Source organism: Panthera tigris, chromosome X (genome assembly GCF_018350195.1).
Source record: "Panthera tigris isolate Pti1 chromosome X, P.tigris_Pti1_mat1.1, whole genome shotgun sequence".
NCBI classification, from domain to species: Eukaryota; Metazoa; Chordata; class Mammalia; order Carnivora; family Felidae; genus Panthera; species Panthera tigris.
The window spans coordinates 57016690-57040118 of NC_056677.1; the positions used below are offsets into that span (position 1 = coordinate 57016690).

The 23429-nt window shown below is 43.3% G+C and overlaps 1 protein-coding gene across 1 annotated transcript; it reads left to right on the plus strand.

Annotated features, from left to right (window-relative positions):
* The first annotated feature begins 2569 nt into the window (after positions 1–2569).
* On the plus strand, positions 2570–22772 carry ARR3 (arrestin 3). Its single transcript, XM_042973951.1, has 17 exons — positions 2570–2587; positions 4485–4522; positions 4807–4837; positions 5173–5233; positions 5433–5477; positions 17186–17385; positions 17512–17571; positions 17747–17814; positions 18456–18591; positions 18785–18869; positions 19131–19203; positions 19601–19738; positions 21281–21376; positions 21629–21652; positions 21825–21877; positions 22158–22167; positions 22676–22772. The coding sequence occupies exons 1-17, from the start codon at positions 2570–2572 to the stop codon at positions 22770–22772; spliced, it is 1233 nt and encodes a 410-aa protein (XP_042829885.1).
* Positions 22773–23429: the final 657 nt, after the last annotated feature.

A 23429-nucleotide genomic window follows, 5' to 3' on the forward strand; every position in this document is an offset into this window, starting at 1 on the left:
GTTGAAGAGACTATCTTTTTCTCTTTGGATATTCATTCCTGCTTTGTCGAAGATTAATTGACCATATAGTTGTGGGTTCATTTCTGTGTTTTCTATTCTGTTCCATTGATCTATGTGTCTATTTTTATGCCAGTACCATGGTGTTTTGATTACTACAGCTCTGAAATATAACTTGAAGTCTGAAATTATGATGCCTCCACCTTTGCTTTTCTTTTCCAAGACTGCTTTGGCTACTTGGGGTCTTCTGTGATTCCATACAAATTTTAGGATGTTTGTTCTAGCTCCGTGAAATATGCTGGTGGTATTTTGATAGGGATTGCATTACATGTGTAGATTGCTTTGGGTAGTACAGACAGTTTAGCAACATTTGTTCTTCCAATTCATGAGCATGAGATGTTTTTCTATTTCTTTGTGTCATCAATTTCTTTCATCAGTGTTTTATAGTTTTCAGAGGACAGATCTTCTATCTCTTTGGTTAGATTTATTCCTAGGCATCTCATGGTTTTTGGTGCAATTGTAAATGGGATTGATTTCTTGATTTCTCTTTCTGCTGCTTCATTATTGGTGTAACGAAATGCAAGAGATTTCTGTACATTGATTGTGTATTCCGCGACTTTACTGAATTTGTGTATCAGTTCTAGCAATTTTTTGGTGAAATTTTTGGATTTTCTATATAGAGTATCATGTCATCCGCAAATAGTGAAAGTTTGACTTCTTCCTTGCCAATTTGGATACTTTTTATTTCTTTGTGTTTTCGATTGTGGCTAGAAATTCCAGTACTATGTTAAATAACAGTGGTGAGAGTGAACATTCCTATCTTGTTCCTAACCATAGAGGACAAGCTCTCAGTTTTTCCCCTTTGAGGATGATATTAGCTGTGGGTTTTTCGTATATAGCCTTTATTATATTGAGATATGTTTCCTTTAACCCTAGTTTGTTGAGGGTTTTTTTTTTTTTAACATGAATGGATGTTGTACTTTGTCAAATGCTTTTTCTGAATCTATTGAAAGGATCATATGATTCTTATCCTTTCTTTTCTTAATGTGGTGTATCATGTTGGTTGATTTGCAAATATTGAACCACCTTGGAAGTCCAGGAATAAATCCTACTAGAAAATGCAAATAGTCTTGATCAAAATGAAGCTGGTGATAATTCTTTTGGAGACTACAAACTGTAAAGAGACACAAGGGAATTTTGGGGGGAGATGGAAATGTTTTATATATCTTGATCCAGGTAATGGTTACATGCATGTACACACAGGTATATTAGTTTCCTATTGATGCTGTAGAACAATTTACCATAGACTTGGTGGCTTAAAAAAGCACTTACTCTCTTACAGTTCTGGAGGTAAGAAATCCAAAATCAGTTTCATTGGGCCAAAATCAAGTTGTCAGCCAGGCTACACCTGAACAGCAACAGCCACCTTGTGACCATAAGAGACTATGGGTTTGAATCCATGCCCTTGTCCCTCGAGAGCTGCATTCCTTGACTGTGGCTCCTTCCTCCATTTTCAAAGCCAGTAACATAGCATCTTGCTTCAGTTCTCATATTGCCTTGTTTAGGTAGCCCAATCTCCTTCTAGCTACAGAGAAGCTATAGACATAAACAGAGGTTCCCTCTTTAAAAAGACTAGTGGTTAAATTTAGGGCCCACCTAGATGATGCAGAATAATCATCTCAAGGCCCTTAATTTAATCATGCCTGCAAAGTCCCTTTTGCCACATAAGGTAACATTCATAGGTTCCAGGGATTAGGACTGTATACCTTTGGGGTCCATAATTTAGCCTACCACAGTAAATACAAATATATCAAGCTGTGCCATTAAGATTTGTGTAATTTTCTGTTTGTAAATTATACCTCAGTCAAGCAATGCACATACTCCTAGAAAAGAGATAATGATTTAAGTTCAATCATAGTAATGAATTAAAGACCTACCAGATCTATTCTCTTCCTGCTGAGAGGACCATGGATCTGAGCTGAAAGAGGGGAAAAGCTTCAAGTGTGGGTCTGGAGACAAAAGTAAGCTGAAGGCTAGTCCAAAAGTACATTCATTCTGAAGTTTTGCCTTCCACACAGACACCAACTTTGGCAAGTACATAACTCTCCTGTATGTCCAGCATTAGTTTCAGTCCCACTATGGTCCCTGCAGAGTCTGGGCTTCTGCCTCTAACTGAAAATCCCTGAGAAGGGCAGAGTAACAGCAACTAAAATACAAGCCCCTGGGTCATATACTGGCAAGAAATGGCAAAGGCTAACATAGTTAGCTGTACAAAAGGAATATGGGACAGCTGTCAGCTGTCAGCAGCCACAGTAAGGAGAAGGAGGTAGGGAAGGCCCAGCCCTCTGAGCCACAGCCATAGCCATTCCCTGAGGAATGAGGGTTGAGGGCTGGCATCTATGGATAGATACTGAAGACCAGCCAACTCTATGGGGAGGTGGAGGCAGGGTAGGGTCCTGTATCCCCAGAGTTTGGAGGTTCTGTCTCTATATTCTCTATGTCCACAAAGCCTTGACCTGGCCCCTATGAGAAGGACAGCCAAGAAAGGAAGATTACTATTGCTGCTGCCACTATGGGGGTCCTGGCAGCTGTAGGACAGAAATATCTCTAATTCCACGAGTGGTCATACGAGGCAAGTGAAGCTGCTTAGAGCCTATAACACGGACTTAGTTGGATTGGGGAGACTCAAAAACTGAGGGGGAAGGTTTACATTAGGTGGGGGTGATACATATGTCAATTGCCTATTCCCTCCACATGCAACATCCTTTCCGGAGAACCTGCCCCTGGGCCAAGAACCCTTTGATACCTTCCTCTCCAACAAGAAAAGTTCAAGGCTCACAAACATGTGCACACACAGCTCAATACACTCAACCTCCCCTCCCCAATCACCACCCCCACTTACAGGAGATTGACTCCTGCTGTGCACATAAGCTGGGATAATCAAGGCTTCTGAACAGTATGCTTCAAGAGTCCTAAGTCCCACGTGGTGTGGGGCTGGGAAAGGGGCACTCTTTCCCAAACTTTTGGCTTTTGTGTGGCCTATAATAACTGATCAAGAGATACAGAAACACTAGTGTGTGACACAACACTCTCCTTTCAGAATCACAAAGGCCTATACTTTGAGTCCTCCTATTTCTATCCCTCACCATGCTTTTCCTTTGATGTCTCTGACTCCCCTTTGATCCCAGTCCTCAGGTTCAATGCCTCATAAGGCCAAAGCTCTGTAGTTCTTCTTCGCAAGTTCCCCTGACTTTAACACCATCAGATGCAACACCTACCCCCACCTTGTCCCAGCAGCAAGAACTTGCTAATCTTTAGCCACTAATCTTTTAGTCTTTAATCTGCTTTCCAAATTCTTGGCACCTGAGCTATTTATAAAGAAGTATTTTATGCCCCCCTCCCATAACTCTATTCTTCTTCGCTGACCCCCACCAATCTAAACTCAAAGGACCTTAAGTATAAGAGGCTGAGGAGGCGAGCTTAGCAACCAGACCTGGAGACGGATGTGAGCTTCATCTCTCTCCCAAGGTAACAGTCCAAAGTCCTCTATTTCTAGCCTGTACTAGGTCCCATATCCCTTGCCTTTAGCATCCCCATTAATATATCAAGGAGCACTTGAGGAGCACCTTTCTTGACACAGCTAGCAGGCACTTGGGCTGAAAACCCTGTGAGAGACCTCTGGAATCTCCCTTAAGCTCACCCCTCAGGCCGTACCTAATATGCATCAAAGAGAAGCACTAGACAGACATCTCCCTCTCTCTCAGGGTCCCTACTCCAAGGCCTAGCACCTGGGGACGTGGATGGGGATAAGACTGGGGAAATTAGGGAAAGGTGAAGAGAGTGATGAACAGATTCAAGGAAGGCTTTCATCCTCCATGGAAGTTTCTGCGAAGAGCATGAGGACACCAACCCCTTCTCTCCCACACCTTTCTCCTCTCTTAGCCGAGAGTTAAGGCCACCATGAGGTGAACTCAGGCTCAGAATCCACTGCAGGAGCAAAAGCAGACAGAATCCATTTTTCTTCATTCATTCATTCATTCACTCATTCATTTATTCGTGTATCTAACAAACATATCTTGACACCTACTGTGTGTTAGGTGATGTCCAGCCTCATCCAGTCCAATTTTCCTCATACTTGTCTGGATGGAGGCCTCTCTTAAGCCCCCTTCCAGACAAGTTTCTTCTCAATGAAGATGCTCAAGAGTGCTCCAGCTATCCCAGGAAGCCTTGCTCCTTCTAGAGAATAGGCAATATGGTTAGTCAACAATTTGTAAAAATAGTTTTTTCCCCCAGTGTCTGGGATGGGTGAGAGTATGACTGAATAAATAACCTTGGCAGGAGGGAGAATATAGGGCACTTAATGGTGGTGAGGCATGTATTTAAGGAGGAAAGGTTACACCACACTAGGTGTGTCTGGATGGTATCCCAGAGTGGGGCAAGAATAGGGACCAAATGAATGAGCCTTCCTCCTCTGTCCCTCTTCTCAGAAAAGGCTCAACATCAACTCCATGGCCAACATGTCAAGGTAAGTAAGAACTCCTTCTAATTCTCTGATTCTGTGACTTGTCCCCTACCCAAATCCAAGTATTTGCCTTTGGGGTAGTGGAGTCTCCAACTTTCCCCCAACTTATAGCTTGAATTCTACTCCAATTACCTCCACCTTTGCCCCATTTCATGTTCCTTGGGCCTCTTCTAATCCTAGGAATATTTCCCTTTTTCTCCCCCACTTCCCTTTCTTTTCTCTCCCTTCTTCTCTTCCCTTCTCTCCCAATGACCATCCCTATTTTCTTCCTGATTTTCTTTTTATAGGGTGTATAAGAAGACCTGCTCCAATGGGAAGGTGAGAGAACCTGGCCTAGCTGGGCAAATGAGGGGGCAAAAGGGATAGTTGGGTACATCCTTCAAGGTCTCAGGGGGAAATCCACTCAAAGATGATTATGGGGGGGCGCCTGGATGGCTCAGTTGGTTGAACATCTGACTTTGGCTCAGGTCATGATCTCACAGCTCGTGAGTTTGGGCTCTGCATCGGGCTCACAGAGCTCACTTCAGATCCTCTGTCCCCCTCTCTCTCTGCCCCTCCCCAACTTGCATTCTGTCTCTCAAAAATAAAATAAAACAAACAAACAAACAAAAAAGATGACTAAGACAATAACATGCAAAGTTGTTCCACAACAGCTTGCCATCTACCTGGGGAAACGGGACTTCGTGGACCATGTGGACATGGTGGATCCCATTGGTCAGTGAGTCCAAAAAGGGAAAGATCCTGGGGAGAAGGGGAATGGGAGCCAGGGACTAAAAGAAAGAAAAAAAGAGGGGCGTGCAGAAGATGAGGCCAATTAAAGGGGAAAATGGGAGGAAGTATTTCAGAGATTGATTCTGTTTCATAGTCTAAGGATTTTTCCTGACCAGGGTGCTGTTTTTCCTTCTCTACACAGATGGTGTAGTCCTGGTTGATCCTGATTACTTAAAAGGTCGAAAGAGTAAGTAAAAATTCTTTTGGCCTTTGTATGTGCCAGGGACCCCCAACTGAAATGTCACACACACCAGACAAGTAACCTGAGTGAGTAGACTGGGCAAGTGGACTAGAGGGGTATAAGAAAATCAAAAAGTGGTTGGAACTGTGGATGCCTCATCTGGTGGGGGCTAACAACTGGGGATTTTTGCCCAGTGTGGCCAAATCTTCTGATTGTTGGAAAAGAACTGGAAATAAAGCTCAGAATAAGACCTTCAGAGGCCCAAATTCTAAACAGATGATGGTACCTCTTCCCCAAGTAATATTCAAGATAGAAATAGAAATAGATTTCTAAACCAGAAATAAAATCTTATTTTTCAAAATTACACAGAATTGACATGTGTGCTGGACTTAAAATAGTTTCTTTCTAAAATTTCTGATTTTCTTTATTATTGTCAGCAGTACTATTGCTTCATTGTTAAAATGAACATGGGCATACACTGGCTATGGAAATATTCAGTATTCCAGAAATCCATATTTTTATGCAAATTTCCTGAATTTCAAATGTTGGCAACTAACTAAAAGATTTTTAAAGGCCTGGATAGATCAAAAAATGTTATTTTTTCTTAGGCTGGATATGACCCTCATATTGCCATTTTGCAACCTCTGGTATTATCTTTCCACCTCTTCTGTGGAGGGAAACCCCCTATCTTTTCTGTTAAAAAAAATCCCAAGAAACAGAGAAAACAATAACTCTAGCAAGTAACAACAAGAGACATTACTATGGCCACAGTACTATAGATCAAGATTCCATTGAAATATTTTCTCATTTCTTTTTAAAATAATTTTTACTCTTTGATTCAATTAGATTGAAAATTGGGTTTGACTTGAAAAGGCTCAGAACAAATTGATGAATACTAGTTCAAACATAACCTTTAAGATATTATGAGATAGGGGCACCTAGGTGGCTCAGTCAGGTAAGCACAGCTCAGGTCATGATTTCATGGTTTGTGTGCACTGGCCCCTGCATTGGGCTCAATGCTGACAGTGTGGACAAAGCCGCTAGGGATTCTGTCTCTCTGCCTCTCCCTCACTCCTTCTCTCTCTGAAAAATAAACAAACATAATAAACAAACAAACAAACAGTGTAGATAAGCAGTCCAGCCAGTTTTAAATATCAGAGGAATTCTGGGGAATAACCAGTAAATTAACCAACTTGTGTAAGACTCTCAATTACTCTGTATTTCTTAAACCTAAATCATTTTTCACATTCCTAGCACATCTTCAGAATAACCTACAGGAAGAAATGTTTAGTTTAAAAAATACATGCTGATCTAGAAATAAGATGTGTTTTTTCCTTTTATTTGCATCGTTTTTATGTCCCTTAGTAGAGTTTTATATTATTATTCATTTAAGTTGTGTATATTTCTCTTTTTTAATGTTTATTCATTTCTGAGAGAGAGAGAGCACAAGCAGGAGAGGAGCAGAGAGAGAGGGAGACACAGAATCCGAAGCAGGCTCCAGGCTCCGAGCTTTCAGCACAGAGCCTGACCCAGGGCTCAAACTCTCAAACCGTGAGATCGTGACCTGAGCCTAAGTCCGCAACCCAACTGACTGAGCCACCCAGGCGCCCGAAGTTGTGTTTATTTCTTAAGTTTGTTCCTTAGCTATTTTATGTTTTTTTCTACTTTTTTGAAGATAATTTTATCTGCATCATATTTTTTTTTAATAATTTAAGTTTATGTATTCATTTTGAGAGAGACAGAGCACGAGCTGGGGAGGGCCAGAGAGATAGATATAGAGAGAGAGAATCCCAAGCAGGCTCTGCAGAATCAGCACAGAGCCCGACATGGGGCTCAAACCCACGAAACTGTGAGATTATCACCTGAGCCGAAATCAAGAGTCGGATGCTTAACTGACTGAGCCACCCAGGTGCCCCATATTTGCATCACATTTTCTGACATTTTTTTCTATCAAGTTCCATTTGTTGATGTAAAACATGCTTACACTGTACTACTGAATGATAAAGGCCAGTGGTAGGGCAGTATATGTGCTTGTGTGAAAGATATGTTGTTTATCAAAAATCTATGTGGGATCTCTCTGTATTATTTCTTACAACTGCATGTGAATCTACAATGATCTCAGGTAAAAACTTCAATTTCAAAAAGGCTATGAGGAAGAAGTCATAAATATCTAAGGTACCCTTATGTTTAATTATAGAAACAAATTTGGGAACCAAGCACAAGAATTTTTTTAATTTTTTTTATTTTTGAGAGAGAGAGGCAGAGTAAGAGTGGGGGAGGGGCAGATAGAGGAGACACAGAATCCAAACAGCCTCCAGGCTCTGAGCTGTCAGCAAAGAGCCTGACATGGGGCTTGAACCCACAAACCATGAGATCATGACCTGAGCAGAAGTCAGACACTACTGACTGAGCCACCCAGGCACCCCACAAGTGCAAGAGATATTAACAGCAGTTATCTCTGGAATATAATGTATGATGGCAGAGCTTTGATTTTTTTGTTTGTAGTTTCTGATTTTCACACAATTAATATGTATTATTTGTAAAATAAACCCAAACATTTATTTGTAAAATAAACCCAAACTTTAGAATAGATGTTGAATTTTTAAAAATGAAAACAAGCTCTTTTCTAGCACGAAAAAAGGATGATCCTAAACTGTTGAAGAAACAGGAAGGATGAGGGGGGTGATGCCCTCCCCACTTGCAAACAGGGGGATGTGCCAATAACAATTCATCTGCTTACCGCCCTCACCTCAGGGGCTATTACATACATACCTTCTGCCTCACCCCTCCTGATCTTTTTCTGTCTTATTCCTCATCTTCATTTCCTCCCTCCCCATGCTTCCTTCCAGCCACCTCTTTTCCTCTCCTTCTCATCTTCTCTGTCTTTTCCTTTCCTTTTTTCCTTCTTTCCTTTTCCTTTTCTTTCTCTCCCTCTTTTTTTTTTTTTTTTTTTTTTTTTTTTGGTTTAACAGTATTTTTTTTTTTTGGATAAAATAGATGTTTTTTTCAATATATGAAATTTATTGTCAAATTGGTTTCCATACAACACCCCCTGCTCATCCCAAAAGGTGCCCTCCTCAATACCCATCACCCACCATCCCCTCCCTCCCACCCCCCATCAACCCTCAGTTTGTTCTCAGTTTTTAAGAGTCTCTTGTGCTTTGGCTCTCTCCCACTCTAACCTCTTTTTTTTTTTCCTTCCCCTCCTCCATGGGTTTCTGTTAAGTTTCTCAGGATCCACATAAGAGTGAAAACATATGGTATCTGTCTTTCTCTGTATGGCTTATTTCACTTAGCATCACACTCTCCAGTTCCATCCACGTTGCTACAAAGGGCCATATTTTGTTCTTTCTCATTGCCATGTAGTACTCCATTGTGTATATAAACCACAATTTCTTTATTCATTCATCAGTTGATGGACATTTAGGCTCTTTCCATAATTTGGCTATTGTTGGGAGTGCTGCTATAAACATTGGGGTACAAGTGCCCCTATGCATCAGTACTCCTGTATCCCTTGGGTAAATTCCTAGCAGTGCTATTGCTGGGTCATAGGGTAGGTCTATTTTTAATTTTCTGAGGAACCTCCACACTGCTTTCCAGAGTGGCTGCACCAATTTGCATTCCCACCAACAGTGCAAGAGGGTTCCCGTTTCTCCACATCCTCTCCAGCATCTATAGTCTCCTGATTTGTTCATTTTGGCCACTCTGACTGGCGTGAGGTGATATCTGAGTGTGGTTTTGATTTGTATTTCCCTGATAAGGAGCGACGTTGAGCATCTTTTCATGTGCCTGTTGGCCATCCGGATGTCTTCTTTAGAGAAGTGTCTATTCATGTTTTCTGCCCATTTCTTCACTGGGTTATTTGTTTTTCGGGTGTAGAGTTTGGTGAGCTCTTTAGAGATTTTGGATACTAGCCCTTTGTCCGATATGTCATTTGCAAATATCTTTTCCCATTCCGTTGGTTGCCTTTTAGTTTTGTTGGTTGTTTCCTTTGCTGTGCAGAAGCTTTTTATCTTCATAAGGTCCCAGTAATTCACTTTTGCTTTTAATTCCCTTGCTTTTGGGGATGTGTCAAGTAAGAGATTGCTACGGCTAAGGTCAGAGAGGTCTTTTCCTGCTTTCTCCTCTAGGGTTTGGATGGTTTCCTGTCTCACATTCAGGTCCTTTATCCGTTCTGAGTTTATTTTTGTGAATGGTGTGAGAAAGTGGTCTAGTTTCAACCTTCTGCATGTTGCTGTCCAGTTCTCCCAGCACCATTTGTTAAAGAGACTGTCTTTTTTCCATTGGATGTTCATTCCTGCTTTGTCAAAGATGAGTTGGCCATACGTTTGTGGGTCTAGTTCTGGGGTTTCTATTCTATTCCATTGGTCTATGTGTCTGTTTTTGTGCCAATACCATGCTGTCTTGATGATGACAGCTTTGTAGTAGAGGCTAAAGTCTGGGATTGTGCTGCCTCCTGCTTTGGTCTTCTTCTTCAAAATTACTTCGGCTATTCGGGGCCTTTCGCGGTTCCATATGAATTTTAGAATTGCTTGTTCTAGTTTCGAGAAGAATGCTGGTGCAATTTTGATTGGGATTGCATTGAATGTGTAGATAGCTTTGGGTAGTATGGACATTTTGACAATATTTATTCTTCCAATCCATGAGCAGGGAATGTCTTTCCATTTCTTTATATCTTCTTCAAGTACCTTCATAAACTTTCTATAGTTTTCGGCATACAGAACTTTTACATCTTTGGGTAGATTTATTCCTAGGTATTTTATGCTTCTTGGTGCAATTGTGAATGGGATCAGTTTCTTTATTTGTCTTTCTGTTGCTTCATTGTTGGTGTATAAGAATACAACTGATTTCTGTACATTGATTTTGTATCCTGCAACTTTGCTGAATTCATGTATCAGTTCTAGCAGACTTTTGGTGGAGTCTATCAATTTTACATGTATAATATCATGTCATCTGCAAAAAGAGAAAGCTTGACTTCATCTTTGCCAATTTTGATGCCTTTGATTTCCTTTTGTTGTCTGATTGCTGATGCTAGAACTTCCAACACTATGTTAAACAACAGCGGTGAGAGTGGGCATCCCTGTCGTGTTCCTGATCTCAGGGAAAAAGCTCTCAGTTTTTCCCCATTGAGGATGATGTTACCTGTGGGCTTTTCATAAATGGCTTTTATGATCTTTAGGTATGTTCCTTCTATCCCGACTTTCTCAAGGGTTTTTATTAAGAAAGGGTGCTGGATTTTGTCAAAGGCCTTTTCTGCATCGATTGACAGGATCATATGGTTCTTATCTTTTCTTTTATTAATGTGATGTATCACGTTGATTGATTTGTGAATGTTGAACCAGCCCTGCATCCCAGGAATGAATCCCACTTGATCATGGTGAATAATTCTTTTTATATGCTGTTGAATTCGATTTGCTAGTATCTTATTGAGAATTTTTGCATCCATATTCATCAGGGATATTGGCCTGTAGTTCTCTTTTTTTACTGGGTCTCTGTCAGGTTTAGGAATCAAAGTCATACTGGCTTCATAGAATGAGTCTGGAAGTTTTCCTTCCCTTTCTATTTCTTGGAATAGCTTGAGAAGGATAGGTATTATCTCTGCTTTAAACGTCTGGTAGAACTCCCCTGGGAAGCCATCTGGTCCTGGACTCTTATTTGTTGGGAGATTTTTGATAACCGATTCAATTTCTTCGCTGGTTCTGGGTCTGTTCAAGCTTTCTATTTCCTCCTGATTGAGTTTTGGAAGAGTGTGGGTGTTTAGGAATTTGTCCATTTCTTCCAGGTTGTCCAATTTGTCGGCATATAATTTTTCATAGTATTCCCTGATAATTGTTTGTATCTCTGAGGGATTGGTTGTAATAATTCCATTTTCATTCATGATTTTATCTATTTGGGTCATCTCCCTTTTCTTTTTGAGAAGCCTGGCTAGAGGTTTGTCAATTTTGTTTATTTTTTCAAAAAACCAACTCTTGGTTTCGTTGATCTGCTCTACAGTTTTTTTAGATTCTATATTGTTTATTTCTGCTCTGATCTTTATTGTTTCTCTTCTTCTGCTGGGTTTAGGCTGCCTTTGCTGTTCTGCTTCTATTTCCTTTAGGTGTGCTGTTAGATTTTGTATTTGGGATTTTTCTTGTTTCTTGAGATAGGCCTGGATTGCGATGTATTTTCCTCTCAGGACTGCCTTCGCTGCATCCCAAAGCGTTTGGATTGTTGTATTTTCATTTTCGTTTGTTTCCATATATTTTTTAATTTCTTCTTTAATTGCCTGGTTGACCCACTCATTCGTTAGTAGGGTGTTCTTTAACCTCCATGCTTTTGGAGGTTTTCCAGACTTTTTCCTGTGGTTGATTTCAAGCTTCATAGCATTGTGGTCTGAAAGTATGCATGGTATAATTTCAATTCTTGTATACTTATGAAGGGCTGTTTTGTGACCCAGTATATGATCTATCTTGGAGAATGTTCCATGTGCACTCGAGAAGAAAGTATATTCTGTTGCTTTGGGATGCAGAGTTCTAAATATATCTGTCAAGTCCATCTGATCCAATGTGTCATTCAGGGCCCTTGTTTCTTTATTGACCATGTGTCTAGATGATGTATCCATTTCTGTAAGTGGAGTGTTAAAGTCCCCTGCAATTAACACATTCTTATCAATAAGGTTGCTTATGTTTATGAGTAATTGTTTTATATATTTGGGGGCTCCGGTATTCGGCACATAGACATTTATAATTGTTAGCTCTTCCTGGTGGATAGACCCTGTGATTATTATATAATGCCCTTCTTCATCTCTTGTTACAGCCTTTAATTTAAAGTCTAGTTTGTCTGATATAAGTATGGCTACTCCAGCTTTCTTTTGGCTTCCAGTAGCATGATAAATAGTTCTCCATCCCCTCACTCTCAATCTAAAGGTGTCCTCAGATCTAAAATGAGTCTCTTGTAGACAGCAAATAGATGGGTCTTGTTTTTTTTATCTATTCTGATACTCTATGTCTTTTGGTTGGCGCATTTAATCCATTTACATTCAGTGTTATTATAGAAAGATACAGGTTTAGAGTCATTATGATGTCTGTATGATTTATGCTTGTAGTGATGTCTCTGGTACTTTGTCTCACAGGATCCCCCTTAGGATCTCTTGTAGGGCTGGTTTAGTGGTGACAAATTCCTTCCGTTTTTGTTTGTTTGGGAAGACCTTTATCTCTCCTTCTATTCTAAATGACAGACTTGCTGGATAAAGGATTCTCGGCTGCATATTTTTTCTGTTCAGCACATTAAAGATCTCGTGCCAATCCTTTCTGGCCTGCCAAGTTTCAAAAGAGAGATCAGTCACGAGTCTTATAGGTCTCCCTTTATATGTTAGGGCACGTTTATCCCTTGCTGCTTTCAGAATTTTCTCTTTATCCTTGTATTTTGCCAGTTTCACTATGATATGTTGTGCAGAAGATCGATTCAAGTTATGTCTGAAGGGAGTTCTCTGTGCCTCTTGGATTTCAATGCCTTTTTCCTTCCCCAGTTCAGGGAAGTTCTCAGCTATGATTTCTTCAAGTACCCCTTCAGCACCTTTCCCTCTCTCTTCCTCCTCTGGGATACCAATTATGCGTATATTATTTCTTTTTAGTGTATCACTTAGTTCTCTAATTTTCCCCTCATACTCCTGGATTTTTTTATCTCTCTTTTTCTCAACTTCCTCTTTTTCCATAACTTTATCTTCTAATTCACCTATTCTCTCCTCTGCCTCTTCAATCCAAGCGGTCGTCGTTTCCATTTTGTTTTGCATTTTGTTTAAAGCGTTTTTCAGCTCCTCCTGACTGTTCCTTAGTCCCTTGATCTCTGTAGCAAGAGATTCTCTGCTGTCCTCTATACTGTCTTCAAGCCCAGCGATTAATTTTATGACTATTATTCTAAATTCACTTTCTGTTATATTATTTAAATCCTTTTTGATCAGTTCATTAGCTGTTGTTATTTCCTGGAGATTCTTCTGAGGGGAATTCTTCCGTTTGGTCATTTTGGAGAGTCCCTGGAGTGGTGAGGACCTGCAGGGCACTTCCCCTGTGCTGTGGTGTATAACTGGAGCTGGTGGGCGGAGCCGCAGTCAGACCTGATGTCTGCCCCCAGCCCACCGCTGGGGCCACAGTCAGACTGGTGTGTGCCTTCTCTTCCCCTCTCCTAGGGGCAGGATTCACTCTGGGGTGGCGTGGCCCGTCTGGGCTACTTGCACACTTCCAGGCTTGTGGTGCTGGGGATCTGGCTTATTAGCTGGGGTGGGTAGGCAAGGTGCACGGGGGCAGGAGGGGCAGGCTTAGATTGCTTCTCCTTCGGTGATCCACTTCAGGAGGGGCCCTGTGGCAGCGGAAGGGAGTCAGACCCGCTGCCGGAGGGGTGGCTCCGCAGAAGCACAGCCTCGGGTGTTTGCGCGGAGCGAGCAAGTTCCCTGGCAGAAACTGGTTCCCTTTGGGATTTTGGCTGGGGGATGGGCGAGGGAGATGGCGCTGGTGAGCGCCTTTGTTCCCCGCCAAAGCTCTGTTGTCCCGGGGCTCAGCAACTCTCCCTCCCGTTATCCTCCAGCCTTCCCGCTTTCTGAGCAGAGCTGTTAACTTATGACCTCCCAGACGCTAAGTCGCGCTTGCTGTCTGAACACACTCCGTCCGGCCCCTCCGCTTTTGCCAGCCAGACTCAGGGCTCTGCTTGGCTGGCGGGCTGCCCCTCCGCCCCGGCTCCCTCCCGTCAGTCCGTGGAGCGCGCACCGCCTCTCCGCCCTTCCTACCCTCTTCCGTGGGCCTCTCGTCTGTGCTTGGCTCCGGAGACTCCGTTCTGCTAGTCTTCTGGTGGTTTTCTGGGTTAGTTAGGCAGGTGTAGGTGGAATCTAAGTGATCAGCAGGACGCGCGGTGAGCCCAGCGTCCTCCTACGCCGCCATCTTCCTGTTTGTCCCATCTCTCCCTCATTTAAATTTTTTTTTAATGTTTATTTACTTTTGAGAGAGAGAGAGAGCGCGCGAGACAGAGTGCAAGGTGGAGAGGAGCAGAGAGAAGGGGAGACACAGAATCCGAAGCAGGCTCCAGGCTCTGAGCTGTCAACAGAGCCTGATGCAGAGCTCGAACCCACAAATCGCAAGATCGTGACCTGAAGTCAGACGCTTAACTAACTGAGCCACTCAGGTGCCCCACTTTCTCTCCCTCTTTAATTGGTTGTAATTGACAACCAAGGGGGGAATTTGTCATATCTTTTGAAAATTGTTAAGTGTGTCTCCATTGTAGAAAAATTAAAAAGTACAGATGAAGTAAAAAGAGACTGCAATCCTGTCACTCAAAGATAATCACTAATAATATTTTAGCTCCTATTCATTCATAGTTTCCGTGCAAAATTAGCTATATTTTTATTTAATAGACTATATTATAAATATTTTCTAATCTTCTTTTTCACCTATGTCAATGTATTGCATGGGGGGTACCATAATATATTTAGCCAACCTTCAATCATTGGACATTTTTTGCTATTATAAATAACCCTGTAAAATATATACTTCGTGTGTGTGTGTGTGTGTGTGTACACAAACATATATATGTCCTTCGTATTGGTCCAATCATTTCTTTAGACTAAATGCCTAGAGAAGAAAACAATGGCCGAAGGGCATTCAGACGTTTTTAAAGATTTCTATTGCCAAACTAACAAAATCAATTGTTTATCAACTGACTCTCCCTCCTGCAGTACATGAGACTGCCCATTGCCCCAGTCCTTATAAACGCTACCATTATCATTACTCTCAGTCCTCATTGTATCTTTTGAATATAGATTCCTTTTCCTTGTGCTTAATTTTAGAAGCAGATAATCTGGCTGTTCAGTAGATATTTTGATCTCTTAAAAATACTGAAATAAGTTGCTTTCTACTAGTGTGTGGCTGTTGGTAGTTTTCTTTCCTTTGGGTCAGGGCTCCTGATAGAAGTAAGATTCCTCACCCCTGTTTTACATCTTTTCTTCCCTCAATCTCTGTCACTCTGTCCTTGGACAGGTAGCCCTCTGTACCCCATCCCACTCTTCATTGAAGCCCTCACTACCCCATAGTTCATTGAAGCAGCTTTCTATTTGCCCCTAATTTTAGGCATCAGCTGCAAAGCATGAGTTCACTTATAACTGTTCAATTTCTGCCAATATTCCCATGGTCATCATCGTCATTCAAATCTATAATTACAATTTCCAAAGTGATTTCTCATACGTCAACTCCTCACATTAATTCCTATGAGTTAGATTGGGCATGCACAAGTGTGGGCATTGGAGTCAAAAGGCCTGGGTTGAAATCCTGGGCTGTCACTTAATGGCTCTGAGCTCATTGTCTCTACCTGTAAAGCAGAGATAGTAATACCTCAGAGGATTGTTGTGAAGGCTAAAGAACATATGGAGAGCTTGTAGTGCAATCCTGTTATTGACAGGTGAAATAACTGAGGCTCAGAGAACTCGAGGGATTTGTACAAGTCATATTCAAGCCCAGATAGTCTGACCCTAGAATTATGTAATAAATACCCTGTACCCACCACCTAGCTTTAAAAAAGAACTACAGAAACAAACTGGTCTCCCATGTGTCCTTCCTTAATCCCATTCCCCTTCCTCCTCTCTTCCGTCCTCCTCTCCTCCTCCCCGGGAATCACTATCTCGCATTTGGTGTTTATTATTCCTCTTATGTTCCTATACTTCTACTTAATAGTTATGTATCTGTGAGAAGCTCTGGTATTGCTCGATTGCTCTACATGCTTTTTAACTTTATATACACAGTATCAGATTATGCATATCATTCTGAAACTAGCTTTTTTTTTTTTATACTCAATAGTTTTTGAGACTTACCCACGTTAATACATGGAGTGCTAGTTCACTTATTTTAAGCTCAGCTTAGCATTCTATTATAGGAACATACCATAACTGTATTACCCATTCTTTCATTGACTGATTGATAGATATTGAAATTATTTCCAATTTTATGCTATGGCAAATACTGATGCAAATACATTCTCATATGTATCTCCTCATAAATATGAGCAAGAGTTCCTCTAAATTCTTCTTAGGTCATAATATACAAGCAGATTGAGTTTTACTGGATAGTGCCAGTTTTCCAAAGTTGTTGTACTAATATATACTGAGACCAGGAGTGTGCAATGAACTCCTGTTGCTCCACTTGTTCACCAACACTTCGTATTGGCAGACTTTAAAATTTTTTCACAGTCTGATGTGTGTGAAATGTTATCTTATTGTGGTTTTAGTTTGCATTTATCTGATTATTGATGAGACTGGACATGTTTTCCTGTCTTATCGGCCATTCTATTTTGTGCTTCTGCAAAGAGCTTATTCATATTCTTTGCACACTCCTATATTGGTATTTTTCAATTATTGATTTGTGGGAGTTCTTTATCTATCACAAATGTGAAGCTTTTTTATTGAAGTATAGTTGACACACAGTGTTACATTAGTTTCAGGTTAGGAATGCTAAACTTTTGTTTGTTATATATGTTGCAAATATTTTCTCCCAGGCTTTTGCTTGTTTCAGTGTTTATAAACACCCTTAATGGAAAGAAGTTTGAAATTTACTGTAGTCAAATGTATTTATCCTTTTCTTCATGGCCATATGGTTTCAATCATATTACATTGTCTCTCCATGTCTTCCTATGAGCCATTTAAGAACTTCCTTTCTCCCTCGGGCATGACAGTTCACTCTCTTTTCCTCCTTTGCCTGCAGTGTTTGTCATGTTGACATGTGCCTTTCGCTATGGCCATGATGACTTGGACGTGATCGGTCTGACATTCCGCAAAGATCTGTATGTACAGGTGCAGCAAGTGTTCCCACCTGAGCCCACCAGCACCCAGGGGCCCCTCACAGTCCTACAGGAGCGACTGCTGCAAAAGTTGGGGGACAATGCCTACCCCTTTACCCTGCAGGTACTGGCCCCCAAATCCTGGGCAAGGTTTCCAGGGAATGTTAAGAGAGGAAGCTACAGAAGGAAAACACAGTTGGGGAGGGGGTCCCTATTTCTTCTGTTTGCTGACCTCCTTCTGATCCCCTAGATGGTTGTTAACCTGCCCTGTTCGGTGACACTGCAGCCAGGTCCTGAAGATGCGGGAAAGGTGAGGTCTGGGTTCTGAGAAAGAGGGATAGTCAGGATGAAGGACAGAGGGACAAATGAAAAAGACTGGCAAAATGGACAGCTAAGGGATGGTGTCAGGCATTTCCTTATAGAACCCAAGAGGAAAGGATAGGCAGTGTTAGAAGTGAGTTCTCTTGGCCCCTTCACCTTTGCAGGCCTGTGGGATTGACTTTGAAGTGAAGAGCTTCTGTGCTGAAAACCTGGAGGAGAAAATCTCCAAGAGGTAGTCTTTGGTCCTCTCCAGAGTCCCTGCCTGTGCCAGGAAACAGATCTTGATCTCAGGACAGAAACAGCCCAGCTTCTAACCTCCATAGTACCATCGCCACCAACTCAGATGTCCAGCTCCGATCCCCCTCTGACTTCTCTTCTTTGCTCCAGGGCAGTAAACTGACTTTTCTGTAAAGGGCCAAAAAATAAACACTTAGGCTTTTTGAGCCCTATGGTTTCTGTTTCTGTTACAACTACTCAACTCTGCCATTGGAGTGTGAAAGGCAGCCATAGATAGTATGTAAATGAATGAGCCGGGCTGTCTTCTGATACTTTATTTATAGACACTAAAATTTGAATTTTATATGATTTCCACATGCCATGAAATATTATCGTTCTTTTGATTTTTTTCAACCATTTAAAAATGTAATCGCCGTTCTCAGCCTTGGGCCATACAAAAACAGGCCAGATTTGGCCAGTGAGCCATAGTCTGCTGACCCATGGTCTAGATGTCTACACTGAGGGTCTATTGGAATTCTCTGAGGGAGGTTTTACCTCACCTCCACCCCAACCCCAAGCCAGGACTGGGCCATGGGGTTGGCATGGAGCTCTGTGAGTCCCAGAGATGTTCTGGCTGACCTCTTGGCCTCTCTTCAGAGACTCTGTACGGCTGGTGGTTCGGAAAGTACAGTTTGCACCCCTGGAACCAGGCCCTGGTCCCTGTGCCCAGACTGTCCGCCACTTCCTTCTGTCATCTCAGCCCCTACAACTCCAGGCCTGGATGGACAGGGAGGTTTGTGACCCCCCCCCCCACTTCCTACCCCCTACCCTGCAAGCCCTCTGAAACCCTGATTCTTCACTGATTTCCTACTTGGGTAGACAGGGATGGAAGCCAGGGTGGCAATAGTGCTAAGGAAACAGAATTCTAGGTCTTGATCTGGGTGTTCTCCCTCCAACCTCATGATGAGCCTCTCCTCCTGCTCCAGGTTCACTACCATGGCAAACCCATCTCTGTCAATGTTTCTATCAACAACTGCACCAACAAGGTCATCAAAAAAATCAAGATTTCAGGTGATTTTCTTTTCCTATCCCTCTGCACCTGGTCCCTAATCCACACATCTTTTTCCAAAATCCTGCCTCACCTATCCAGGCTGCATTTATCTGGACTTTCCCTTTAATGAAGGCTTATCAAAATACATATCTTTGTCCATAAGCATATCTTAGTACATCATGCATAGTGTACCCATGAATAAGGTCACATCTGAGGGTGGTGAGTTGGGACCTTGAGGATGACTAACTGATTATAGTCATGTGCTTTTCCTGGCTGTTCAGTCGACCAGATCACAGACGTTGTCCTGTATTCCCTAGACAAGTACACCAAGACCGTGTTCATTCAGGAGTTCACGTGAGCTGGCACTGGGGCTGGGGTCAGAGAGCCAAGGGGTGGGTTGGTGGGAAAAGGGTCAGGGACTGGAGGCAAAGAAGGGGGTTCAGGAAAGAAGGAAGAGGGTAAGAGCCCAGGACTGACGAAGGTCAACGTGAGGGCTGATGTAGAGAAAGGGAGGGATTCCCAGGAGAACTAGAGGGAGGATACCCATAACAGGACCATCAAAATGCTGAGAGAGGTCAAGGGCATAAGGATTTCCCACCAGAGCAAATTGTTCCCCCTCTGCACAGTCACGCATGCCAGCTCTCCTGGATACTCCAGTAGGTTTGTGGAATTGTGCAAGATACTCTTGGGAATGAGTGTACATGTAATTGGCAAGCCTAGTCTAAGTTCTTTTCTTCTTCTCCTTTTAAAGGGAGACTATAGCTGCTAACTCCAACTTCTCTAAGAGCTTCGCAGTAACCCCACTCCTGGCTGCCAACTGCCAGAAACAGGGCCTGGCACTGGATGGCAAACTCAAGCATGGTGATACTAATCTGGCCTCTAGCACAATGTAAGCTCAAATGTAATTACCAGCCTCCATTTTCTATCTGTGACCCACTCTGCATGCCATGTATATAGTTCTGAGGTTTCACCTGCAATGAAGTCTACCTATTTCTTTTTAAGTGGTTCTAGGCCAGTGTTCAGAGATCCCTGCAGGCCTGAGGGCCAAGAATAAGCTAAATAATGTCCACAGGACCAATGCCAGGCTTAGGTCACAGACAGCAAGAAAGGAAAGAGAGGAAAATTCTTTGCGTTGTCTAATATTTCACAGCTCACAAAGTCTTATATATATACTATATCTTTGTAAGAATCCCATTAAAGTAGGCTGGATATGTGTTCTTATTCTATTTTATACTTAAGGACCCTGAGGCTCAGAGAGACGAAAGGACTTGTCCAAACTTGCACAGCTAATAAGTGGCAGAGGTGGACAGGATTCTACTATGTGTCATCTGGCTGTAGCACCATGATCTCTAGAGTGGCTACTCTCTAGTGAAGACAGAAATGGAGTGAAAAGGCTAGGAGCTGAGAAATGAAGGAGGAAAAGGGCCAAAGAAGGAGAATGATATAATAGGAATTGATAGAATTCTATCCAATTATTCATTTGGCCCTATACCTTTAGAGGCCCTAGTGTTAGATGTGTCTTCCACCAAAAGCCATCTGCCACCATCTGACAAGTGCTCATCGTCCCCTGCCCCTCTCCATGCCTTATCAATCTTATAACTATAGATTGTCATTGCTAGACCGACCCTTAGAAATTATCCAAACAGCATTATTTTATAGATAAAGGATCAGTATTCCAGAGCCATGAAGAGACTTTCCCAATATCATACAATTTTCTGTGTCTTACTTTCCAATCAGTGAGTTTTCACTGAGTACCTGTTACATGCTCATTCCTATGCTAGGTAATATGGGAGGATATAAAGAAGTTTTAGATATGCTCTGCCTTCAGTCAATTTATGGCCTAGATGGGGAACAAAGAGGAATGCAAAAGCAATCGAAAGGTTAAATGATAGCACACATGGTTCAGATTAGAAATTCAACAGAATTTAAAAGAAGACACCATAGCTGGAGTGGGCTTCCCGGAGAAGACTAAATGAGCTAGATATTAAGGCATGCGCAGGATCTAGATAGCAACAGAGGAAGGAAAGAGCATTCCAGATTGGGAACACAGCATGGGCAAAGGCCAGAAAGGTGGGAATCTGCATGGCATGTTCTGAGTATGGAGAGAGGTTGGGTCTGCTCAGGTTGTATCCCAGGTGTTAGGGAGTTAGGGCAGAAAAGGTTAAAGAGGCTGAGTGGGGCCAGTTTGTTAAGGGTCGTGAAAGCCAAGCAGAAAGTAGTTATATTCAGAGATGTTGGTTCTTGAGCAGAGGGTGACATGGTAAAACTGGATGTAAGGAGCAGAAATGTGATTTCCATGAGTAGGAGAGATTAGAGCATGGGAGGCCTGTTAGAAAAGGTGCACAGGAAGGGACTGAGGGACTGAATAAATTACCACCACCACCACCACCCCCCTGCTTAACAAACACACAAAAACGAATACTACCACCAGTCTTCATTCCAGTCTTCAACCTGGAATGAACAAGGAGCTGCTGGGGATCCTGGTGTCCTACAAAGTGAGAGTCAACTTGATGGTGTCTGGTGGAGGGTGAGTAAAGGGTCAGGGTCTGTCTAGGCAGGGGCTGGGGAGCCACTTTTGTTTTCCTTCCAGGTGGACTGACCCAATCAAGCTGTTCCCCAGACCAGTTTCCCAAACCTGTGAGCTCAGTGAGCAAGCCACCTTCCCTTCTGGAAGCCCATTCTGCGGCTGGGTTGGCCTTCTGATCCCTTATCCCCCGGTAAAACTAGGTTGCCACTTTCATTTCCAGCTGCTAATTTTAGGGTGTCATTCTACCCTCAGCATCCTAGGCGACTTGATCACCAGGTAAGAGATGCTATGGGGAAGCCATGGGGAGAGGGGCCTGGGGGCAAGAATGGGAGACTAAAAGAGTGCCAAGGGAGTGTCTGAGGACATCCCGGGACCAGAAAACTGAGGGAAGGAGGTTCAGGGAGTTGCCTTGGGGGAGATCCATAACTCTCCCTTGGAATCCTCCCAGCGATGTTGGTGTGGAGCTGCCCCTGATCCTGATGCATCCAAAGCCATCACATGGTGAGTGACCAGGTGGGACTCATAGGAGCGGTGGTCCTGAGTGTTGGGGACCAAGCAGTTCTGATCTCTTGAATCAAGGACTGGCAGTTTGGGTAGAGACTACATAGCAATAGGCAGGTTGGGTTCCTAGGTTTTCAGTGTGTGTGTGTGTGTGTGTGTTGGGGGATAGAGAGGAGAGGGTTAAAAAAGGAGGGGGAAGAGAAACACTTCTTCACTCTACTGAGGAGCCCCACATCAGCTTCAACTCCATTTTCCTCTCCCCACTCCATGCTTGCTACAGAGGGTGCTAGGTAAGGTAATGTGAGGCCTGGATGCCCCATCTCCCTTTCCCCATTGCCACCCTCCATTTTATGACGTTGGAAATGTTAAAAAGCTTCCCTGGAGTGTTGCTTTCAATACTGTGCAGTGGAAACATATGGTTTAGCTTCGTGTCATAGTTCAGTGCTTTTCATATGCCCTCCACCCCTTGCTCTTCTCAGAATCGTGCTTCCCCCCTCATCCTTTCCTTTTTTCTTTTTCCTCCCCCACCCCCTCGCCCTTACTTCTTCGATCCCTTCCTTCCTTCTGACCCTCCATTTTTATTTCCCCTCCAGCGCTCTAGAGGGTGGGTGGGGAGGGACTTTTGTGTTTGGAAGGTTGGGGAGGGAACTTAGGGAAACAAGCCAGAGTGGTTAGCTACGGAGAGGGGGCTGAGGATCTGAGCTGGGAAGCAGGGAAGGGATCACAAAAAGGGAGTGAACGTGGACAATGCCCAGCAAGTTGTTCCTAACCCTCCATTCCATTCTTCTGCTTTGCAAGCTCTGAGGACATAGTCATCGAGGAGTTTGCTCGTCAGGAGCACCGTGGGGAGGAGAGCCAGGAGGCTTTGGCGGCGGAGGGGGATGAGGGAAGCTGAGCACCAAGCTCTGGTGCCTCTGTGCCCTACTGTAACGCTCTAATAAATCAGCTTGTCCAAGACATACCTGGCGATATCTTTGATATTTCCTTCTCCGGGAGGGTAACGGCACTAGAGAACAGCACTTTCTGCCCCTGTCAGTGAGTAGGTTACTCTGTAGCATGTGCTTTTCCCCTAAAGGACCCCCGACTTTCCTCTGCCAAGGCTACCCACCCTCCGTGGGTCCTTCAACTCTCCCTCAGGGCCCTGGCCATCCCTACCCCAGCGCTACCACCGCAGCACCCTACTACCTCACTCTGGTGATCACCGACCTCTCCTCCCCGCAAGAGCTGTGGGCGTGGCCATGCTCCCAGGCCCGAGGCAGCGCCTAAGGCGAAGAGCAGCGGTTGGACTGAGAGCTCTGGGTGATCTCTCTCACCACCCTCGCAGGCGAGGCCCACAGGGAAGCCAGAGGCTTCTCCTGGAATCCACTGAGACGGTCTCTGCACAAATCTGGGGAAGCAGAGAAGGGAGGGAGGTATCTGGTTGGGCTTTGGAGATCGTGAGGTGTGACGGTACGGTATGGTATGGAGCGTGGGGGAGAGTCAGGGAAACCAACTTCCTCCTCGCTCAGGGTGATGGTTGGCCTACTTACCTACCACACAGTGGGGAGGATAC

Coding starts and splice junctions, on each gene's coding strand:
- ARR3 (XM_042973951.1), top strand. Junction 4,523..4,806: donor TCCATGGCCAACATGTCAAG/GTAAGTAAGAAC, acceptor TTCTTTTTATAG/GGTGTATAAGAAGACCTGCT. Junction 5,478..17,185: donor TTACTTAAAAGGTCGAAAGA/GTAAGTAAAAAT, acceptor CTTTGCCTGCAG/TGTTTGTCATGTTGACATGT.